Below are 20,544 nucleotides of genomic sequence, written 5' to 3'. Positions count from 1 at the left end.
TCAGATGGTTGCTGGGGGCCTTTGTATTTTAGTTTTGGTTTACAGAGATCTGTGCCTTTCTACAAAGGTGATATTGAGGGCTTCACTATTTAAAGGGGAGAAGCAGACTGGAGGGGAAAAAAGGAGGGTATGGTCACATTACTGAATCCACAAATTGCAAGAGAAAAGGAGCAGAATAGTGGAATTGTGTATTTCTCTGGTGCTCAGTAGATAGGCATTTTATATAAGATAAGGTGAACATAGAGTTACCTGTGAGGATATTCACCCTTTCATCTGTAGCTCTCTACTTTGGAACAAAAGGAAAGGCAGCTTCTTGCATAAGTCAGCCTTCAGCTTAATTTTTTTCTTTTGTCAGGGTGCGTTGGAGTCTCAAGTTTTTATTTCCTTTTCACAGCAATAATCTTTGCCACTGAATTCCAGGCTTGGCAACAGAGCAAGACCCTGTCTCAAAAACAAATAAATCCATAAATAAATATTTAAAAAAACAGGGTTAGGCTGGGCACGGTGGCTCATGCCTGTAATCCCAGCACTTTGGGAGGCTGAGGCAGGCAGATCACCTGAGGTCAGGGGTTCGAGACCAGCCTGGCCAACATGGTGAAACCCGTCTCTACTAAAAATACAAAAATTAGCTGGGCATGGTTGTGCAGGCTTGTAATCCCAGCTACTTGGGAGGCTGAGGCACAAGAATCACTTGAATCTGGGAGGTGGAGGTTGCAGTGAGCTGAGGTTGTGCCAGTGCACTCCAGCCTAGGCGACAAAGTGAGAATCCGTCTCAAAAAAAAAAAAAAAACCCTTAGAGTTAGGTGTAAATACTGTGGGCATTTGAAGACATTAATTGGAATTTTGTACTTGGTCCAAAATATGCGTTTTTAAATTATTATTTCGGAATCATGTTACTTAAAATAGCCTGATTTGAAAATCAGAGAATTTTAGAGTTGGATGAGATCTTGTGGGTTATCTAAGTCAGTCTTTCTTCCCCTGTAGCGGATATACTTTTCTGTGGTATATCTGTTAAGAGATAATTTAGAATACAATTATTTTTACAATATAGTATCCTTTGAAATAAAGCCACTGATGAAAATTTCACAATTATATGATGGATAAATTATAGAAAGAACTTGACATTTGTGCTCTAAAGACTTAAGGATATGGAAATTTGAGGGACAATGGATATTTAGTTCACTTTCTGATTTATCTTTTTTTTTTTTTTTGAGACAGAGTCTTGCTCTGTTGCCCAGGCTGGAATGCAGTGTCGTGATTTTGGCTCACTGCAACCTCCGCCTCCTGGGTTCGAGTGATCCTCCTGCCTCAGCCTCTCGAGTAGTTGGAATTACAGGCGTGTGCCCCCCACACCTGGCTAATTTTTTTTTGTATTTTTAGTAGCAACGATGGGGTTTTGCCGTGTCGGCCAGGCTGGTCTTGAACTCCTGAGCTGAAATGATCTGCCTGTCTCCTCCTCCCAAAGTGCTAGGATTACAGACGTGAACCACCGTGCCTGTCCTATCATTTTTTGATGAGATAATGATTTCTCCCATTGGGTCCTGTTGTGGAGAGTAGGCAGTAAGTCTCAGAGAGGTGCTGTGATTCCTCAGCTGTGCTAGGAAAAAGATGAACTGATTTCCTGGTGTTAGCAGTGGCAAATCCTTATGAGTCTGCAGTAACCTCAATTCTTGCCTCCTCAGAAAAAGAATTCGACTGAGGGGCATAAAGAGACTGAGGCAAATTTTAGAGCTGGAGTGTAAGTTTATTTAAAAAGCTTTAGAGCAGGAAAGAAAAGCAGTGACGTACACTTGGAAGAGGGCCAAGCAGGTGACTTGAGAGATCAAGTGCCCGGGTTGACTTTTGACTTAGGCTTTTATATGTTAGCATACTTCCCGGGTCCTGTGTTTCTTCCCTTGGGGTAGGCTGTTCACCTGCACGGTGGTTTGCCAGCCCTTGAGAGGGGAGCATGCGCAGTGTGTTTACCAGAGTTGTATGCATGCTCACTTGAGGCGTTCTTCCCTTACCCATTGAATGTCCCTAGAGGGTCATATACCAGTTGAACTCCTCCATTTTACCTCTTAATGTGCATGCTTGATCCCACTCACCCAGCTCCTGAGATCTTATCAACAAGTTGCTGATCACAAGTTTCAGGTTTTTTTCTGTCTGTTGGGAGACTGCCTTTCCCTGGTACTGGCTGCAATCAATTATTGTTTTAGAGAGACAGTTAACCACTGCCTGACCATCACTTGATGGTCACCTGACATACCTGGTGGTAGGGGTTGGGGGGTGGCCCTCTCCTGCCCTGCTCATGTCTGACTAGCTACCTACTGTAATACTGGGACCTTGGTTGTGGTGAAACTAAGAAGGGAGGGACAGACTTTCTGCTGCTTTGGTCAAGTCATTACTAAAGCTGTCAGGTGGGAGGCAGGTGGGCAATATACCCATGGGGAGTATTTCCTGAGACCACATTTTCTGGATATTGGTCACCCAAAGAGTGGGTAACTGGCAAAATTCTGCTTCCTTGATTGTTTCTAGAGCCCTGTGTCTCTTGGAATAAATCACTTTTTAATAAGGTAATCAGTGAGGGATTGGCACGTAATTTATCATGTGATGCAGTAGCCAGCTCATTTAATAAAACTTCCTTGTAAAAGTTAGTTTCATGACCTAATGTTAGGATTTGGTTTCAGTGCACATAATTATATAAACAGGTCTTCAAATAGGTGTTTTTGTAGACTGTTTAAGTAATTTTAATGCATATGTCTCTCCCCTTCCTACACTGTGTCCCACAATGTTTTAATTATAGGGTTCATCTGCTGATCGGAGTCAGTGGAGAGAACCAACCAGAACATCGGATGGCTTGTGCTCCCTTTACGAGGCAGCATTATGTCTCTTTGAAGAGGTACGTAATAATCATGGCTTTTGTATTGAAAACTTTGTGTTAAAATGCTATGGCATGTATTTATCCCTTAAAAATAATCCATTTTCTCTGGAAAAGCTACAAAAGGAGGTGGCACCAGTTGTTACCTTTAGAGAGTGGAACTGGGGTATCTAGGGTGGGGGTGGGATGAGTAGGAGACATACTTTTCAATGTGTATACCCTTTCATTTGTTTTGATTTTTGAATTATGTGCTGGTAACTTCAATTGAAAGAATTTTGTATTAAGTAAAACATAGAAAAATGTACACATATATAGCTTAATTATAAAATACCCTTCTAATATGTACCTAGGTAAAGAATTTTCTTAGTCATTGCAGAAGCCCTTTCACAGCCTTGTCATAACCTGTTTGTCCTCCCCAAAGTAACCACTATTGTGACTTTGATCACTTCCTTGTATTTCTTTATACTTCTGTCAACCAGATGTGCATCCTTAAACACTATAGTCGTGCCCATTAAAAAAAAAAAAAAGGAAAGTCTTTTAAATCTTTTAATCTTTAGGTTCCCTCCTCCATTTTTCTTTTCCTTCAATATGTTTGTTCAGGAACCTAGGCTTTTTGGGCTGTAGCATTTCCCACAGTCTGGGTTTTGCTAATAGATTACTCATGATGCAGTTCTGTATGTTTCTTTATCTTCTGTATTTCCTATAAATTGGCAACTGGATCCAGAGGCTTGATCAGTCGCAGGTGTTAGGTCTTTAGCAAGACTGTATACATGTTGTGTTCTTCCATTAGGTTCCATCTGGTTGTCTTTGTGGTATTAGCAGCCGTTGATGGTTAATGACTACATTAATTCATTTGTGCTTGGTTGCAAAATATGATACTCTAATTCTGTCGTTTCTTTTTATTAGTGTTGGGGTGATCAGACCCAACACCAGGTCGTGGGGGTGGCAAAGTCCGGTGGAGTCAAAGGATTGAGAAAAAGACAGTTTAAGAAAGGTGGGACACCAGGGGGCCATCCCTATCGTGGAGCTCACGAAGGCCCTGAGCTCTGGGAGACCACGGTATTTATTGGTAATCTAACAGAGAAATAGGTGGTGAGAATGTGGAGATCAAAAGGGCAGGCGCATGGTCTACAGCTGTGATGGTTTAGCATTTATATGAAACATGTTCTGCTACTTGAGATAATGGGAATAGGAGCCTAGGAGGGCTAGAAGCAAGGAGCCAGCAAGTCTAGACACATTCGAGAGGACATTATGCAAGCCCTGCCTCAGTTTCCCTCCCAACACTCAGCTTTTTCCCAACATGCCCTCTTTTTGTAAAAGAGAAGGTATCATTATTACTAGCTATCATTATTACAAGAGGTGGCCTCTTTTAATTGAGCAAGGCAGTTGCAGGCTGTGCAACCTTTAATTGCCGGGTTGGTGATCCAGCTTCATTTTTCTTAGCCCTTATTCAAACTGGAGTCACTCTGGTTTGAATGTTTCCTACATACCTCCCCTTTCCCTTAATCCTAGGGGTTGCAGAAGGATGAAGGTCCTTCTGTAACTTCTTCATGCTGAATAGGGGTGATCATACTCCTGCCTAACTATTAGGGGCTCTTGTATTCAGGGTAGAGAGGAGCTGAGTCAGAAAGCACTGGTCCATTAAGCATCGTGACTCTGGTCGGTCCTCATTCCATCTTTGCATTCAGATTCAGCTGGCTCATGGCCCGTACTGGGGGAACCCGGGCCATGGTTGGGATTCATAGGTCCCTCCAGTCTCCCATTCCATGGTTGTACGCATCTTGAGGGCATCTACACGGTTCGCTCATCTCCTGCAAAAACGCAAGCATACCCTCACCCCCACATTAGTAAATCTACTGAAACAGAAGCAAAAACTTTTGTGGCTGTAGCCAGGAGGCCACTGAGAGTGAGAAATAGGCCTTTTCTGATTAACAGAAGGCATAGAGAAAGCAAATCAAGGCTTAAAAGCAATCCTTAAACCTTCAATTTGCACTGTACGGGTGGGTCCACTAGGTGCTGTGGCTCATGATAGATCTTCAGATGTTTGGTGGGCACCCACATAGGCACCTGATTGTCACCTGGAGAGACACAAGCAAATCATCTTCCCCATAAAATTATCTTTAGGCAGGAATCGGAGGAAGTAGACTCAGAGGTAAGGAGAATTTTGGGGCTTAATGACTTCCTGATGTTTGATAGGTGTTCCCTTGGAAGTTAGGAATTCCCCTTCTCTCCATATTGCTGTGTGGGCATGAAGGACTAGGTAAGCATACTTAGAGTCTGTATATATATGTACCCTTTTTCCTTCTGCTAATTCTAGTGTATAATGGCCCCTGCTTTTGCTAGGATGTCTCTCCCTAACAAAGGAGTGGGGTTTTCAGGCATAATTAGAAAGGGATGTGAAAGAGTAAAGTTCCCCAGTCACAATTTAGTGGCGGGGAGAAGTATCTAGTGACTGACTATCCTAGGACCCTTCGGATAGTGACAGATCTGGAGGACAGTTGTCCGGGACAGGAGAGTGAGAAGGCTGCACCAGTGTCCAGGAGACAGTTAACCTCCTGGCTGTCAATGGTCAAGCATACCTGGGGAGGGTGATGGCTTGGGCTGGCGCTTGCCCCGGGCACCCTCAGTCCTGCTGCTGGATCATCTGGTTAGTGGCTTCTGACTCAGAGGACCTTCGTCCCCTGGGGCAGTGGGCCTTCCAGTGATTCCCTTGACATAAGGGGCATGGATGAGGGGGCGGATTATTTCTATTCAGGCAACCTTTTTTAAAGTGTCCTTGCAGACCACACTGGAAGCAAGCCCTATTAGGCATTTGATTTTCCCAGCCTTTCCCTTTTCCAGAGCCTCCAAAGTCCGCTTGCCTGAGGGTCATGGCTAAAGTGGTGGCCTTTTTTTTTTTTTTTTATCCCATTTGATCTGCTCCTCCTGATCTCTATTATAAAAAACTGAGGTTGCCAAGTTCAACAGGGTTTCTAAGTTTTTTCTGGGCATAAGGTGGACTTAAGTTTTTTCTAATGTCTGCAACTGACTGAGTGATAGACTTATCCTTTAAGATTGGCTGGCCTTCAACAGAGTCAGGTGACAGAGAGATATGCTTCCTCAGTGCCTCCCTTAGTCTCTAGAAAGGCAGTAGGATTTTCTTTCCCTGTGTTGTGGTGGACATCATTGAATAATTCATAGGCTTCTTCCTAGTTTTCATTAGTCCTTATAGCACGCAAGTTAGCAAATGTCTGTGGCACCAATCTCCATGTTCTGATTCTGCGTCCCAGTGAGGATCTACACAGGGAACTGCCTGCTGACCTGTGGGGAATCGTTCTCTTTCCTCTGTTGTCATCCTGTCATTGACCTGACTGAGATACCAGAGATCGCCAAACTCTTGGGCTGTAGTTATGGTGGCATTTGGGGTTAGTGTCTGATCTAGCAGTAACATCTCTCCATGTCAGATCAAAGGATTGTCCTAACCCTTGTAAAACATCAGTATAAGCATCTGAGAATTTACCTAGGTCTATTTTAATTTGTTTCAAGTCTGAGAGGGAAAAAGGTACATACACTCTTGGGCCAAATTCTCTAGAATACATCTTAGGGGTGTTTTTGCCTTGGAGGGAACGTTTCCCATCTGAAAAAAACATAGGGATGCCAGCACCCCTAGTCATTTTCCAATGAGCATTAGTCCTGGAGCATCCTCTTTGGTCCTAATGCTTATTCCTTTCCAGGGTGCATAACCACCCATGGACCTCTGCTTATCGGATTAGTTACGCTTACCGATGTAGCAGTCCTGCACCTGTTTTCCCGCTTTTCTTTTTTTTTTGTTTGTTTTTTGAGACGGAGTCTCGCTCTGTCGCCCAGGCTGGAGTGCAGTGGCGCGATCTCGGCTCACTGCAAGCTCCGCCTCCTGGGTTTACGCCATTCTCCTGCCTCAGCCTCCTGAGTAGCTGGGACTACAGGCGCCCGCCACCGCGCCCGGCTAATTTTTTGTATTTTTAGTAGAGACGGGGTTTCACCGTGGTCTCGATCTCCTGACCTTGTGATCCGCCCGTCTCGGCCTCCCAAAGTGCTGGGATTACAGGCGTGAGCCACCGCGCCCGGCCCTTCCCGCTTTTCTTGACCACAAAGGGGTCCGGGCTGCTGGATTCTAGTGGTCCTCTACCATCATGCCCAACATTGTCTTTGTGCTCATAGGTGAGTACTAGAGCTGGGCTGGGTTCCTGAATATTTCATAACAACCCAGCTGCCCCATCAAGATGTATTCCCATAAACAGTTCTTACGCAAATTCGTTTCAGAGAGGATGTAGGTAATCTTTTGAGTCGGGATTGAGATAGTTTGATTCTGTGAGTACTCTTAAGACTTGGCTGAGTGCAAACAGCTCCTACGTTTGAGCAGACCAATTATTAAGCAATTTTCCTAACTCTGCTTCTATAAGAGTCTCCCTATCACTTACTGAATACCCATTGTGTGGTGTGTGTATGCGTTTTCCCCTCTCTCTCCCCCTCTTCAATCTCCCGGGAGGAACCATCTATCCTCCTGTCCTGAAGGGAGTTTCTCCTAGGTCTAGTCGGACCTTTGTATGGTAATTAAGATTTAAATACCTCGTTAGGAAACCTGCTGGGTTAAGGGAATTTTCAGTGGTTAATGTTAAATCTTTTTCTAACAGAATAGCCCCATACTTTGAGATTTTTGAGTTAGTAAGCTACCTTTTTGCTTTTTGATAGCTCTGAACTGGTGAGGTGTGCTCACAATGAGGTTTCTTCTAAAAGTTATTTTTCTACTTGTTAGCAAAGCAATTGCTGCTACAGATCGAATGCATTATGGGCTATCAGGGGTTACTGGGTTAAAGATTTTTGGTAGGAAGGCTACTGTTTGTTAGTGGTCTCAGTGCTTTCCGGCTACTCTCTTGTTTACACTGACAAGGTAGTATTGGAGTGTTATAGGGTCCCGGAGAAGACCTTCAGTTATCAATTATAGGTTTTAAGTTTACCCTGGCTTTTAAAGGAATAGTACACTTTTCTTTACTTGTATATCTTTCTCCTTTGTAGACGCATTTTGGAAACACAGTGGAAGGACGTTTGTTGTCCTCCCTGCTGGATGATAGTTACGGGAAATTGCCATGCTTCAAGGTCTCCCTCGGCTCTAGCCTTTTGAATAGAAATTTGTATAGCACCAATTGCTCCAGGTTTTAATGTTGCAACTACAGGAGCAGTAAAGTTTTGTAGCTAATTCATCTTCTCGCCCATTAAGAGGAGAAAGAGGAGGTGGCCTTTCACTTAATTCAGCAGGTGGAGCTGATGGGCTAAAACATACTTTTTTCAGTTTCCCTTTCTTTTATTTCCTCTGGTTTCCTGTTCCTCACACTCAGAATCTGAATTTAGTTCTTTACACTCGTCCTCCTCTTCCTCATCTGAATCTGCCTCATCATGTTTGAAATGGCTCAAGAGCTGCTTTTATTAGTGCCCACATTGACCAAACCAAGATTGGAATTTTTGCTCCATCTTTATACTTTTTTTTTTTTTTAATCTTGCCAATTCTCTCCCATTCATCCAACTCCATAGTCCCCTGTTCCGGGAACCATGGGCAAAACTACTGAACTGCACTAGAGTGAGTGATAACAAATTCTGAGTACGAACTTTCACTCCTCCCACTTCGTAATAAATGCCTTAAGAAATTTAAGCAGAATGACTGCTTTCACTTTGTTCTATTGTTACCCTGGTTCTTCCAAGTGCTCAGCTTTCCCCCGAGCTGCTTTTAGACTTCCTCGGGTGTCCTTTGATGTTGTATCCTCTGCTTTCACACGCTCTGGTGTTCCTTCACCGGGGTCTTTGTCACCCCACATTGGGCAGCCAGGAATGTGGGGGTGACAAAATCTGGCGGAGTCAAAGGATTGAGGAAAAAAAGACAGTTTGAGAGAGAAAGGTGGGACACCAAGGAGCTATTGCTATTGTGGAGGCTATGAAGGTCCTGAGCTCTGGGAGCCCACGGTATTTATTGGTAATCAAAGAAAGAAACAGGTGGTGAGAATGTGGAGGTCAAAAGGGCAGGCACATGGTCTACAACTGTGATGGTTTAGCATTTATATGGAACGTGTTCTGCTACTTGAGATAATGGGAGTAGGAGCTTAGGCGCCTAGGAGAGCTAGAAGCAAGGAGCCAGCAAGCCTAGACACATTTGAGAGGACATTATGCAAGCCCTGCCTCAGTTTCCCTCCCAACACTCAGCTTTTTCCCAACAATTAGTTGCAATATTTTTATGAAGAGATTCCCTTATTGACTGATTACTCTGCTACGGTTTATATAGGAAAAGCAGACTAAATGCTTGATTCTTTTCATCTGTTCTTTATTTACCAGTTTTCAATTGAATGAATTGTCCTCCTACCATCCTCCAAACTTGGCCAATTAACTTCATTTAAAAAATACCATGGGCTGGGCGCAGTGGCTCACACCTGTAATCCCAGCACTTTGGGAGGCCGAGGCGGGTGGATTACCTGAGGTCAGGAGTTTGAGACCAGCCTGGCCAATATGAAGAAACCTCGTCTCTATTAAAAATACAAAAAATTAGCCGGGTGGGGTGGCGGACGTCTGTAATCCCAGCTACTCAGGAGGCTGAGGCAGGAGAATTGCTTGAACCCGGGAGGCAGAGGTTGCAGGGAGTCGAGATCATGCCACTGTGCTCCAGCCTGGGCAACAAGAGCGAAACTGTGTCTCAAAAAAAAATAAATGAATAAAATAAATCATTATGAACCCACAGATTTAAGCCTGTTTGAGTTTCAGCACATTGAATTATTATCTGCAGTGAAGGTCATATTGTTTCAGTTTTGGCTATTAGTCTCTTCAGGGTAGTTCCTAAGTTATTTTATCATAAGCCTAATAATCTTTTATAGTCTCCTTGCTTTCTGATATGTTTCATTGTTTCTGGCTGATCTTACAGATTTCTTGCCCCCAATCTGAAATCATCTAGTTAGTTTTCTGAAAAAAAGTCCTGGTTTCTTTTATTGGAAAATGATGCTTCAAGACCACAATCAGGGTGCTAGAAATGCTTACTGCTACTGAGTTGATCTTATTTCTAGGCTTTTATATTCATAGTGGACAGAGCTAGGATGTGTATACATGTGTATTTAAAGCTAAGATACCTAATGAGTTCATACTGATACTTTCAAATTCACAGCTATAGAATTTTTACTTAACCTTTACATTTATATCTTCTTCCTTTTAAACTAAGATTTCTGATTCCCATAGATACAAGGATGAGAATTAGAAAATGCCATTATTACTCATTTGTTTTAATTACATGTTACACACATATACACATAAACAGTCCTAAAATAAGACAAATAACTACTGCTGTATGGTTACTGAAAAAATTAATTTCTAAAGTATGCTTTCCCTGTTTTTTAGTAATTGCATTACATCTATATAGGGCATATAGTTATTACATACTCTCTGCATTTTTTGTTTGTTTGTTTGTTTTTTTGAGACAGTCTTGCTCTGTTGCCCAGGCTGGAGTGTGCAGTGGTATGATCATAGCGCCCTGCAGCTTCTATCTCCTGGGCTCAAGTGATCTTCCGGCCTCAGCCTCCCAAGTAGCTGGGACTACAGGCATGTGCCATCACACCTGGCTAATTTTTTTTTTTACTTAAATTTTTAGTAGAGATGAGGTCTTGCTATGGTTGCCCAGACTGGTCTTAAACTCCTGAGCTCAAGCGATCCTTCTACCTTAGGCTCCCAAAATACTGGTATTATAGACATGAACCATGGCACCCAGCCTGTCTCTGTTTTAACCTTCATTTGGTATTAGTTCTATAAATGATTACATATTTAATGCTGAATACTAGTCTCTGTGTCAATGTCTATTCTTTTTGATATTTTGAGGGTCATTCTCTAGTAGATTTCTCAATAAAGAGTCATCAGAACAAGATTTCTGAGTTTTTGCATGTTGATAATTGCTGTGCTCTTTATTCTTGAATGTCAGTGTTGATAATATTCTTTAGTTCATCTTTTCTTTAGTTCACATTTTCTTTTCTTGTATATCTTAAATATGTTACTACATTCTCTTCTGGCATGAACTGTTACTGTCAAAGTCCAAAGGTAATCTGATTTTCTCTCCTATGTGAGCCATGCATATTTGCTGAGAAACCCAAAGAATTTTTTTTTCCCCTTTAAAGATCAGTAATTTTACTGTAGAATATGTCTTGATATTATTCATTCTGGGTTGATATTCTTAAGAGATGTGATAATTCAATATGTACTTTCAGATCTTTTTTATTTCAGGAAAATGTTCCAAAATTGCAGTTTGTTCTATTATTTTTATTCCTTTGATTGGGTTCTGTTCTTCAGGGATTTCTATTATGTGCGTGTTGATCTTTGCCTGATTTTAATACTTTTCAGTTTTTCTTGAATACTTTGTCTTTTTAAATTTTTTAATTTCTAAAAATGCCTTTTGTCTTTCATTACTCTTAGGGCATTATCTACTGTATTTATTTACTTTTGGGTTTCTTCTAGTTTAGTCTTCAGTTCCAAAATGTTTTTTTTTTCTTTTATTTCTAATTCTTGAGTTATGTTACCTCATTTTTGAGGGTTTGTAATTCAGATTTGTTTTTCCTTTGTGTCTTTTTTTTTTTTTTTGAGATGGTGTCTCTGCTGCCCAGGCTGGAGTATAGTGGCATGATCTTGGCTCACTGCAACTTTATAATAACTTCATATGGGATTTGACCTCAATACTTTTTTGTTGCTTATTTCTATGTAGGATTAGTTTTCCTGAACTCTTAGAATGAGGTGGGATTTAAGATGGCTTTTTAAACTCCATAGACTCCCTCCCTCTGTTTTTTTTTTGTGTGTGTGTGTGTAATGTTAAAAAAAAAATGGTTTTCCAGTTTGTTTCCCTTCCCAACTTTTGTCTTGGTATTCTCTTTCCTTTCCATCCTCCCTTTCTATTGTCCCTATCCTGTTCAATTTTTATTCTACTCTCAGTAGTTTTTCTCAGTGTAGGGGCTTTGTCCTGGAAAGGAATCTTGGTTGGCCAGTATCAAGAGGCGTGAGCCACCGCACTGGCCATGATAGACCTTTAGATGAACAATTCTGACCCTCTTGGCCCCACTATCCTTCTTTGTCTCCAGCAAAATTCCAGACCTTTTATTAGGGACTGGCAGCTGTCCTCGGATACTGTCCTCATGTTCACTGGAAAATATTTGTCTAACACACATATTATTCTGTTGTTTTGGATACTATTTAAAGTATCTGACCAAGAGGACCCTATCCTCCCCCATTTCATGTGCTGGCAAACTAATGTGTTAACTTCTTAAGTTTCTTTTATTGTTTTGCTTGATTCAGCAAAATCAAAAAAACGAAAAGGCAGAAAACAAATTGATAGTCACTGTAGTCAGTTAATATCTTTATTGTATTGAGTTCATACCAGTCAATTAAAAAATCTATTAAATTCTAATAAATGAGCAGAAGTTCACGTCACAAAATGTAGTAAACAAATAGATGGAAAAACTTTAGTTTTGCTCACAATAAAGAAATGTGAAATTAAGATAAGGGCCTTTTCCTTTTTCCTCACTTACATTTGCAAAAAAATTTAAAAGCATAATACTCATAATGAGTATGGATCCAGTGAAATTGCTACTGGGATGGCCACCGTGGGTCCTATGCTTTTGGCAGGCAGCCTGGATTTTTAAAAAAGCTTATGAATGGCAACAGACTTTGCCATTATATTCTACAGAAATGGTAAATAAGCCATGATTTTTATTTTATATATTCAGATATATGTGTGAATGTTAATTGCTTTGTGCCTTCGCTGTTTTTAGAACAGCCTTCTTTTGTACATTACTAGTGACGTATTATAGCACCATTTTGGAATACAATTTGATATAGTATGTTTCAAGAATCATAGGATTCTTGTCTTTTTTTGAATATTGAGTCCCATTTCTGAGGTTCTCTACTAAGGAAGCAATAAAAAGTATAGTAACAACTATATCCTTAAAAATGGCCTATATAACAAATAAATAGACTGTAAAGACCCTATTAAAGGAAAGTGGAGCCAGATATGATTATATGCGGGCCTGTAATCTCAGCTACTTGGGGGGCTGAGGTGGGAGGATTGCTTGAACCCAGGAGTTTGAGTTTAGTCTGTGTAAGATAGTGAGACCCCGCCTATTTAAAAAAAAAGTTGGGGGTGGGGAAGTGGTTGAGTACATTGTGATGTTTTTTACTAGATGGAATATTATCTATTCAATCATGAAGACTAGGTAGACATGGATTTGCATGACTGTTTTGTGCAATTTGTCATTTTTATGTATCCAATGTGGTGACTGTGTTAAAGAATTTGTATATGAAAAACTCTGGAAGGACATATATTTAAAATGTAAAATTTATTGTATTAAGGTGTTAAGATTATCCATGGTGATTTTTTCTACTTTATTTCTTAAGCTTTGTTTTTCTACAGTGTTTTGTATGCAGTAATAAAATGTTTAGCTAAAAGATTGTGTGTCTCCCCTTTCCCACTTTTGCCACTTTATTAGTGTCTTTTAGTGGTTTATTCCATGTGAGTAAATAGTCTAGTTATCTTTATTTAATAGGTTCTTTGAGCATTTAAGAGTGTTAGAAGGAAAGGCAACAGTAATTTCAGAGGATATATATTTAAAAATGCCCAGACCAAAACTGTCTTAACTATTGCGTATTTTAAATTTTTAATAGGTTTGCAGAATGGCTTCTGATTATTCGAGAACATGTGCTAGCCCAGATAGCATTCAGACTGGTGATGCTCCCATTGTCTCCGAAACCTGTGAGGTTTATGTTTGGGGGAGCAATAGCAGCCATCAGTTGGTAGAAGGTACACAGGAGAAAATACTGCAACCCAAACTGGCTCCTAGTTTCTCTGATGCACAGACCGTAAGTTTTCTAAATAGCTTACAAACTGGTAGATAATCTAGAGTATATTCATGTTTATTTGCATTAAATAATATTGAGTATTTTTTAAATGAGTGAAAATTATCAATGATTATTTCTGATCTATATGCTGCATTAGTTTTTATCATTTTAATAGAACAATACATTTTGGCCGGGCGCAGTGGCTTACGCCTGTAATCCCAGCCCTTTGGGAGGCTGAGGCAGGTGGATCATGAGGTCAGAAGTTCGAGACCAGCCTGGCCAATATGATGAAACCCCATCTCTACTGAAAATACAAAAATTAGCCAGGCATGGTGGCGCATGCCTGTAGTCCCAGCTAATCGGGAGGCTGAGGCAGAAGAATAGCTTGAACCTGGGAGGCGGAGGTTGCAGTGAACCGAGATCGCGCTACTGCACTCCAGCCTGGGTGACAGAGTGAGCCTCCGTCTCAAAAAATAAATAAATAAATAAATAAAAATAAAAATACATTTTTAGTCCCCAGTATCCCTGACAGCATTTCCATTTCCAACTTTTGAATAACTAAATTGGTATCTAGATTTTTAAAAAGTGTTAAGAATAGCAACAGACTTTACCCTTATGTTCACCACAAATGGCAAATAAGAGTAAATAAAGGCCAGGTATGGTGGCTCACACCTGTAATCCCAGCACTTTGGGAGGCCGAGGTGGGTGGATCATTTGAGGTCATGAGTTTGAGACTAGCTTGACCAACATGGTGAAACCCTGTCTACTAAAAATACTTAACAAAAATTAGCCAGGCGTGATGGCGTGTGCCTGTAATCCCAGCTACTCGGCGGGACTGAGGCAGGAATTGCTTGAACCTGGTAAATGGTAAATGGAGGTTATAGTGAAACAAAATTGCACCACTGCACTCCACCCCAGGTGACAGAGCAAGACTCTGTCTCAAAAAAAAAAAAAAGTAAATAAAAACTGGAATTTCTTTTTGCTAGATTAGCCTTTCATTTTCTTATGATCACTTTTTTTTTTTACATTTATAGCCCAGCTAGAACTTTCTATTTGTTACTTTCATTAAAATGTATTTTTTTCAAATAGGTTTACAATACATTTTATATGGTTCTTGCCATAATGTACCCTAAGGAATTTATAGGAAGGAAAATTTTATGTCTTGCCATTCTCGGTTATAAGAGGATATTAAACATTTTACTTTGTTGTTTCATTCAATCATAATCTGGACAATAACCTGAAAAGATAACATATAAATGAAGAATTTGAACTCAGCAACAAAGTCATGAGCATGAAAAGGCCATTCGTGTTCTCTTACATTTCTGTATATTCCTTAATCTTTCTCGAGAATCATGCCATATTCTGCTATAAGACTTCCTTTGAGGCTCTTTGATAAAACCAGCCTTAAATATTATACTTTGATACTCACAGAAGTATTTTATATTTATGATTCTTTGTTTATAGATTGAAGCTGGACAGTACTGCACTTTTGTCATTTCTACGGATGGCTCTGTTAGAGCTTGCGGGAAAGGCAGCTATGGGAGACTGGGCCTTGGAGACTCCAATAATCAGTCAACTTTAAAAAAGTTAACATTCGAGCCTCACAGATCCATTAAAAAGGTTTCATCTTCTAAAGGATCTGATGGTCACACTTTAGCTTTTACGACAGAAGGAGAAGTCTTCAGCTGGGGAGATGGTGATTATGGGAAACTGGGGCATGGAAATAGTTCAACACAGAAATATCCCAAGCTTATTCAGGGACCTCTACAAGGAAAGGTATGTGCTTTCTTTTTGGTTATAAAAATAATTAGATGCGTTGGTGTTGTAATTGACAATATTTTTCAGATTTTGATGTGGTCTTTCTGCTGTTGCCCGTTCAACCCTTTGGCTTAATCTTTTGTATATCTGCTTTATAATTTACAGAACACCTTTTTATATACATTATTGAATTTTAATTCTTATATTCTTATAATTAGTCTTGTAAGGTAGTTATCCCTATTTCACAGATAAGCAAACCGAGAGTCATTCATTTAACAAACATTTAGCACTTTTCAAGTGTCAGGCAGTATTTTAGGCATTAGATGTGTAGCAGTGAACAAGACAGGTGAGGTCTCTACTTTAATCCTTTAGTCTTCAGGATAGAGATAGTAAGTTAACAAGCATGTGAAATAATTTCAGATAATATTAAAGAAAAAAATGAGCAATAAAGATTACCTTGGGCAGGATGTGGTATTAGGTAATGAGGTAGGTCAGAGAGCGCTTTTAAAAGAGGTGGCATCTTAATAGAGACCTGAATGGTGAGGCATTTAGAGTAGCTAAGTAATTGCCAAGGACCCACACAAATAATTGAAACCATTAGAAACTGAGCCCGTATCTTCTCTTTTTATTAATCTCCTCTCTCCTCCCCTCCTCTCTTTCTTTTCTTTCTTTTTTTTTTTTTTTTGACAGGATCTCACTTTGTCACCCAGGCTGGAGTGCAGTGGCGCTATCTCAGCCCACTGCATCCTTGATTTCCTGGGGCTCAGGTGGTCCTCCCAACTCAGCTTCCTGAGTCGCTGGGACTATAGACATGTGCCACCATGCCTGACTAATTTTCATATTTTTTAAAAGAAATGGGGTTTTGCCATGTTGCCCAGGCTGAACTCGAACTCCTGAGCTCAAGCAGTCTGCCTGCCTCGGCCTGCCAAAGTGCTGGGATTACAGGCATGTATTTCAGCACTTACTTGAACGCTTAGCCAGTCATCCTTGTCCTGAGCATAGCCTCCACAACTGTACATGGAAATTCCTGGATGGGTTTGAATATTAGTATCTGTGAAGTCCCTGTGTACAGGATCAAATATGGACTATATGTTTTAACGTGCATGCTCATCGTATTTACTTGTGTGCAATGCAGGTAGTTGTTTGTGTGTCAGCTGGATACAGACATAGTGCTGCCGTCACGGAGGATGGGGAATTATACACATGGGGTGAAGGAGACTTTGGAAGATTAGGTAAGATTTTTTAAAAATGGAAGTTATTCTTCCAGAAAAATAGAAATGATTAAGTTACTGAGAAGCCATGAGAGTAGATTTACTAGGCCAAAGACTCATTTATTTTGTTAGTTTAAGCTCAGAGGAAGATAATTTTATATAGGTAAGACTAAGACCTAGATTTTAGTGCTGATATTTAAGATGTAATTAAATCTAGCAAGCATTTACTGAGTGTACCCTATTACGACCAGACACTGTAGGGTTTCTGGGATAAAACATTACCATCATGATCCTGAAGTTTATAATCTAGTAGGTAATGAAAACAAGTCAACATGAGCATGAAACAGGACAACATAAGGTAAGTGGCTGTGAGGAGAGCATGAAAAGAATATTCTAATGGTTCACTGAAGTGACTATGACCCAGTTTAGGAGCAGCTTGGAAGATTGAGAAGATGTTAGAAATGATTCTCTTTTTCATATTGCATTGCATTTTTAAAAAATCTCAATTCTATTTTAAAGTTATAACATTTATTCTACTTGTGAAGTCAAGGCCTAGAGAAAAAGAGTTAACATTGTTTCTTTGTTGTTGTGTGTGTTTTATCCAAGGTCATGGTGACAGCAATAGTCGAAACATTCCAACATTAGTAAAAGACATTAGCAATGTAGGAGAGGTTTCTTGTGGCAGTTCACATACTATTGCTCTGTCTAAAGATGGGAGAACTGTATGGTCTTTTGGAGGAGGAGACAATGGTATGTAAAAAATTATTTATCAGTAGCTTTGGCTTTTTTCTTGAGTTTTAAAAAAATTTATTTTTCAGTTATATATGCCTAGTGTAGAAAGACTCAAATACAGATGAGCAGAAATTAAAAAATGAACTGAGCTTTCACAAATGTTACTTTAACCATTGTTAACATTTTGGAAATAGACTTCTAAATAAATATACATTTATACAAGTATTTACATATATTTCTACTTAGATGTCTTTTAAAAAACCAAAGTATAGCTATATGTGTATGTTTTATGTAAGTTTACATACGTTTTGACATATATATGTTTTACTCTAATAGTTTTTTTTTTTTGAGACAGGGTCTTGCTTTGTTACTCAGGCTAGAGTGCAGTAATGCAAACCTGGCTCACTGCAGCCTCAACCTCCTGGGCTCAAGAGATCCTCCTGCCTCCGCCCCGCCAAGTAGCTGAGACTACAGGCACGCACCACCATGCCTGACTAATTTTTATATTTTTTTTAGAGACAGGATTTTGCTTTATTGCCCAGGCTGGCCTCGAACTTCGGGGCTCAAGTGATCTGCCAGATTTGGTCTTCCAAAGTGCTTGTATTACAGGCGTGAACCTTTGTGCCCGGCATGAGTATCTTTTTTATATCAACAAGCATGACTCTGAATCATTCTTTTAAGTGGCTCAAAGTGTTCTTTTATTTGATGGTGGCACAATTTATAAAACCAGTTTCTTATTGTTGAGTATCTAGATGGTTTTAATTTTTTTCAGTATTAACAACAACACAATGAATGACTAAATCTTTGTCTACTTTAGTCACTCCTACTAGCCTTGTGAGTGCTTACTTCCCCAAAGTCTTCAACAACAGCATGTATCTAATTTAATTAAATAATTTCAATAGTGAAAATGATATTTAATTTATACTTTTTTTATTCCTGGTGTGGTTGGATTTGTAGATTGTTGGACGTTTGTTTTTCTTTAATGATTTGTCAGGTTTTCAATTTCATGAGCTATTGATTCTTTTTAAAAGTTTATGAAAAATTATATGCATGTACATTCTTATATCATACCTGTATATTATGTCAGCAAATTCGAAGTTAGAAATATAGCCATTAAAGGGGGAGAAAGACAGAAAAATAGTTTTCTGTTTCTTTTAAAGTGATTTTAAATTGCTTGATTTTAGTTGCTTGAAATTAAGATATAAAAGGCTATCAGTGGATGTTTGTTAACTTTCTTGTAATAAAAATGCTCATTTGTTAGCATCCTCAGCTATCAGAAACATAGCTTTTCATATCTGTCAGGTTAGTGATGGAAACATTAGAGCACTTTATCAACTTTGGTAGTGTTAAAAAGAGTAGAGATTCTTTAAAACAAGTAAATTATTTAATGTGTTTGTTTTTATAGGTAAACTTGGTCACGGTGATACCAACAGAGTGTATAAACCTAAAGTTATTGAAGCTTTACAAGGAATGTTCATTCGCAAAGTTTGTGCTGGGAGCCAGTCTTCACTTGCTTTGACATCAACAGGGCAGGTAGGACTAAGGGATGAGTATAAAAGACTTAGAGTATTTCAAAGGATGAGGTGACTAAAAAGTAATAATTGTATTTAAATTTTAAAGTTCAAATAAATACATTTTTAGGCAACATGCTGAAATGAAATATTTTCTTCTGTTTGAAGTAGAGTATCTGAGAAGGAACCAGGTTTTCTAACCTGGCCTGTGTGACCCATGTAAACCTTAGTGGAGCATCTGTTCTTTGTATTAAACTGATTTTCTAAAATGTTTTAGCATTTAGCTTCCCTTAAACCTTTTCCAAAACATCATGGGTAGTGGGGGAAAGCTGAACTAGATCTTGATGGAACCAGTGATATGAATTAAGAAGGCAAGAGGGTGATCAAAAAGGAGGGTAAAGAGAACACTTAGGTATGGAAAATAATCTGAGAGAGTTAGTTGTTTCTGAGAAACAGCATAAAGTCAGGCTTAGGATCGTCAGAATTTTATGAGCCTTTATAAAGGCTCATAAGCTTTGCACTTTAATAGCTTATAAGCTTTGAACTTTTTACATGTGTGTTTTTACTCTTACCCTATTTGTTTGTTGAGGATAGGGAGGAGCCAGGTATAGTTATAGACTGACAATATTTGTCCCTGTGTATCCATCAGTGATGGCAGTAAAAAAGTGAGCTGACCACTTATTCTGTCATGTATAGGAGGCCACCTTGTGTCAGGCAGTGGTATAAAAGTGTTTTATGACTAATTCACAAGGCAGATGAGCAGAAAAGCTGAAATTAGCATATAATTTGATTATTCTTTGAGAAACTAGAATGCCTTGCGTCCTAAAAATCTTCAAGCTATTCATCATTACATTAGCTAGTTGCTGCCTTAAAAATATCTCTTCTATGTATTTCTCACTATTGGTTTTGTAGTAAGAATCCATGAATTGAAGTTAGCTTATGTATTTGATGTATACACACAGGCAAATAACACATCCCTTGAGCATCATGTGCTTCTTTTTTTATGAGGGAATAATAATTTCTGCTTTGCGTACACATGATCTTATAAGATAATCATTAGAATTGAGAGTTTTGTAGAGTATCAAGTACTATTCAACTATTGGTGGTGGTAGTAATAATAATAATAGTAATAAATCCATTACATTGAATTCCAAGTTCCAAGAGAACTTGTACATTGTTTACTGTATAGAATAGTTGTATTATGAGTACCTTAAGTTATATGAAATCAAATATATATGCATGGAAAAAAGTAAAGTCAGAAATACTTTTAAAGGGTAAGAGTAGTTCTCTTTACCATTAAACTTGAGCGTGAAATAACGATCAACATTTGCTTTTCCCTCAGTCTGTCTCAGCCCTTTCAGGCCTCTTCTGTGCTTACTTCCTACCATGCTATACAGTATGGTCCAGTCTCTAAAGGCAAGCCAAGTATTTCTCATCTGGTGCCGAACCGAAGGAACACTGCAAGAGAAAACTCTTTGTAGGCCTTACTGAGTGACAGTATTACAGTGATGTGTCACTCAATGGGATATGTTCTGAGAAATGTGTTATTAGGCCATTTTGTTACTGTGAGAACATTGTAGAGAGTACCACACAAACCTAGGTGGTGTAGCCTACT

General features: G+C 39.4%; 1 protein-coding gene across 1 annotated transcript in view; it reads left to right on the top strand.

Moving 5' to 3' along the window:
- The window catches only part of HERC1 (HECT and RLD domain containing E3 ubiquitin protein ligase family member 1), a 224,019-nt gene that overhangs the window by 68,991 nt on the left and 134,484 nt on the right, over nucleotides 1-20,544 (top strand). Inside the window, exons 3-8 of the mRNA XM_077939543.1 lie at nucleotides 2,786-2,881; nucleotides 13,544-13,738; nucleotides 15,182-15,493; nucleotides 16,611-16,707; nucleotides 17,293-17,436; nucleotides 18,824-18,951. Of these exons, the coding sequence (XP_077795669.1) occupies nucleotides 2,786-2,881; nucleotides 13,544-13,738; nucleotides 15,182-15,493; nucleotides 16,611-16,707; nucleotides 17,293-17,436; nucleotides 18,824-18,951 (972 nt within the window). The remainder of the gene's footprint in view (nucleotides 1-2,785; nucleotides 2,882-13,543; nucleotides 13,739-15,181; nucleotides 15,494-16,610; nucleotides 16,708-17,292; nucleotides 17,437-18,823; nucleotides 18,952-20,544) is intronic.

Source organism: Macaca mulatta, chromosome 7, assembly GCF_049350105.2.
Source record: "Macaca mulatta isolate MMU2019108-1 chromosome 7, T2T-MMU8v2.0, whole genome shotgun sequence".
NCBI classification, from domain to species: domain Eukaryota; kingdom Metazoa; phylum Chordata; class Mammalia; order Primates; family Cercopithecidae; genus Macaca; species Macaca mulatta.
This window is presented reverse-complemented; position numbering and strand designations above follow the sequence as displayed.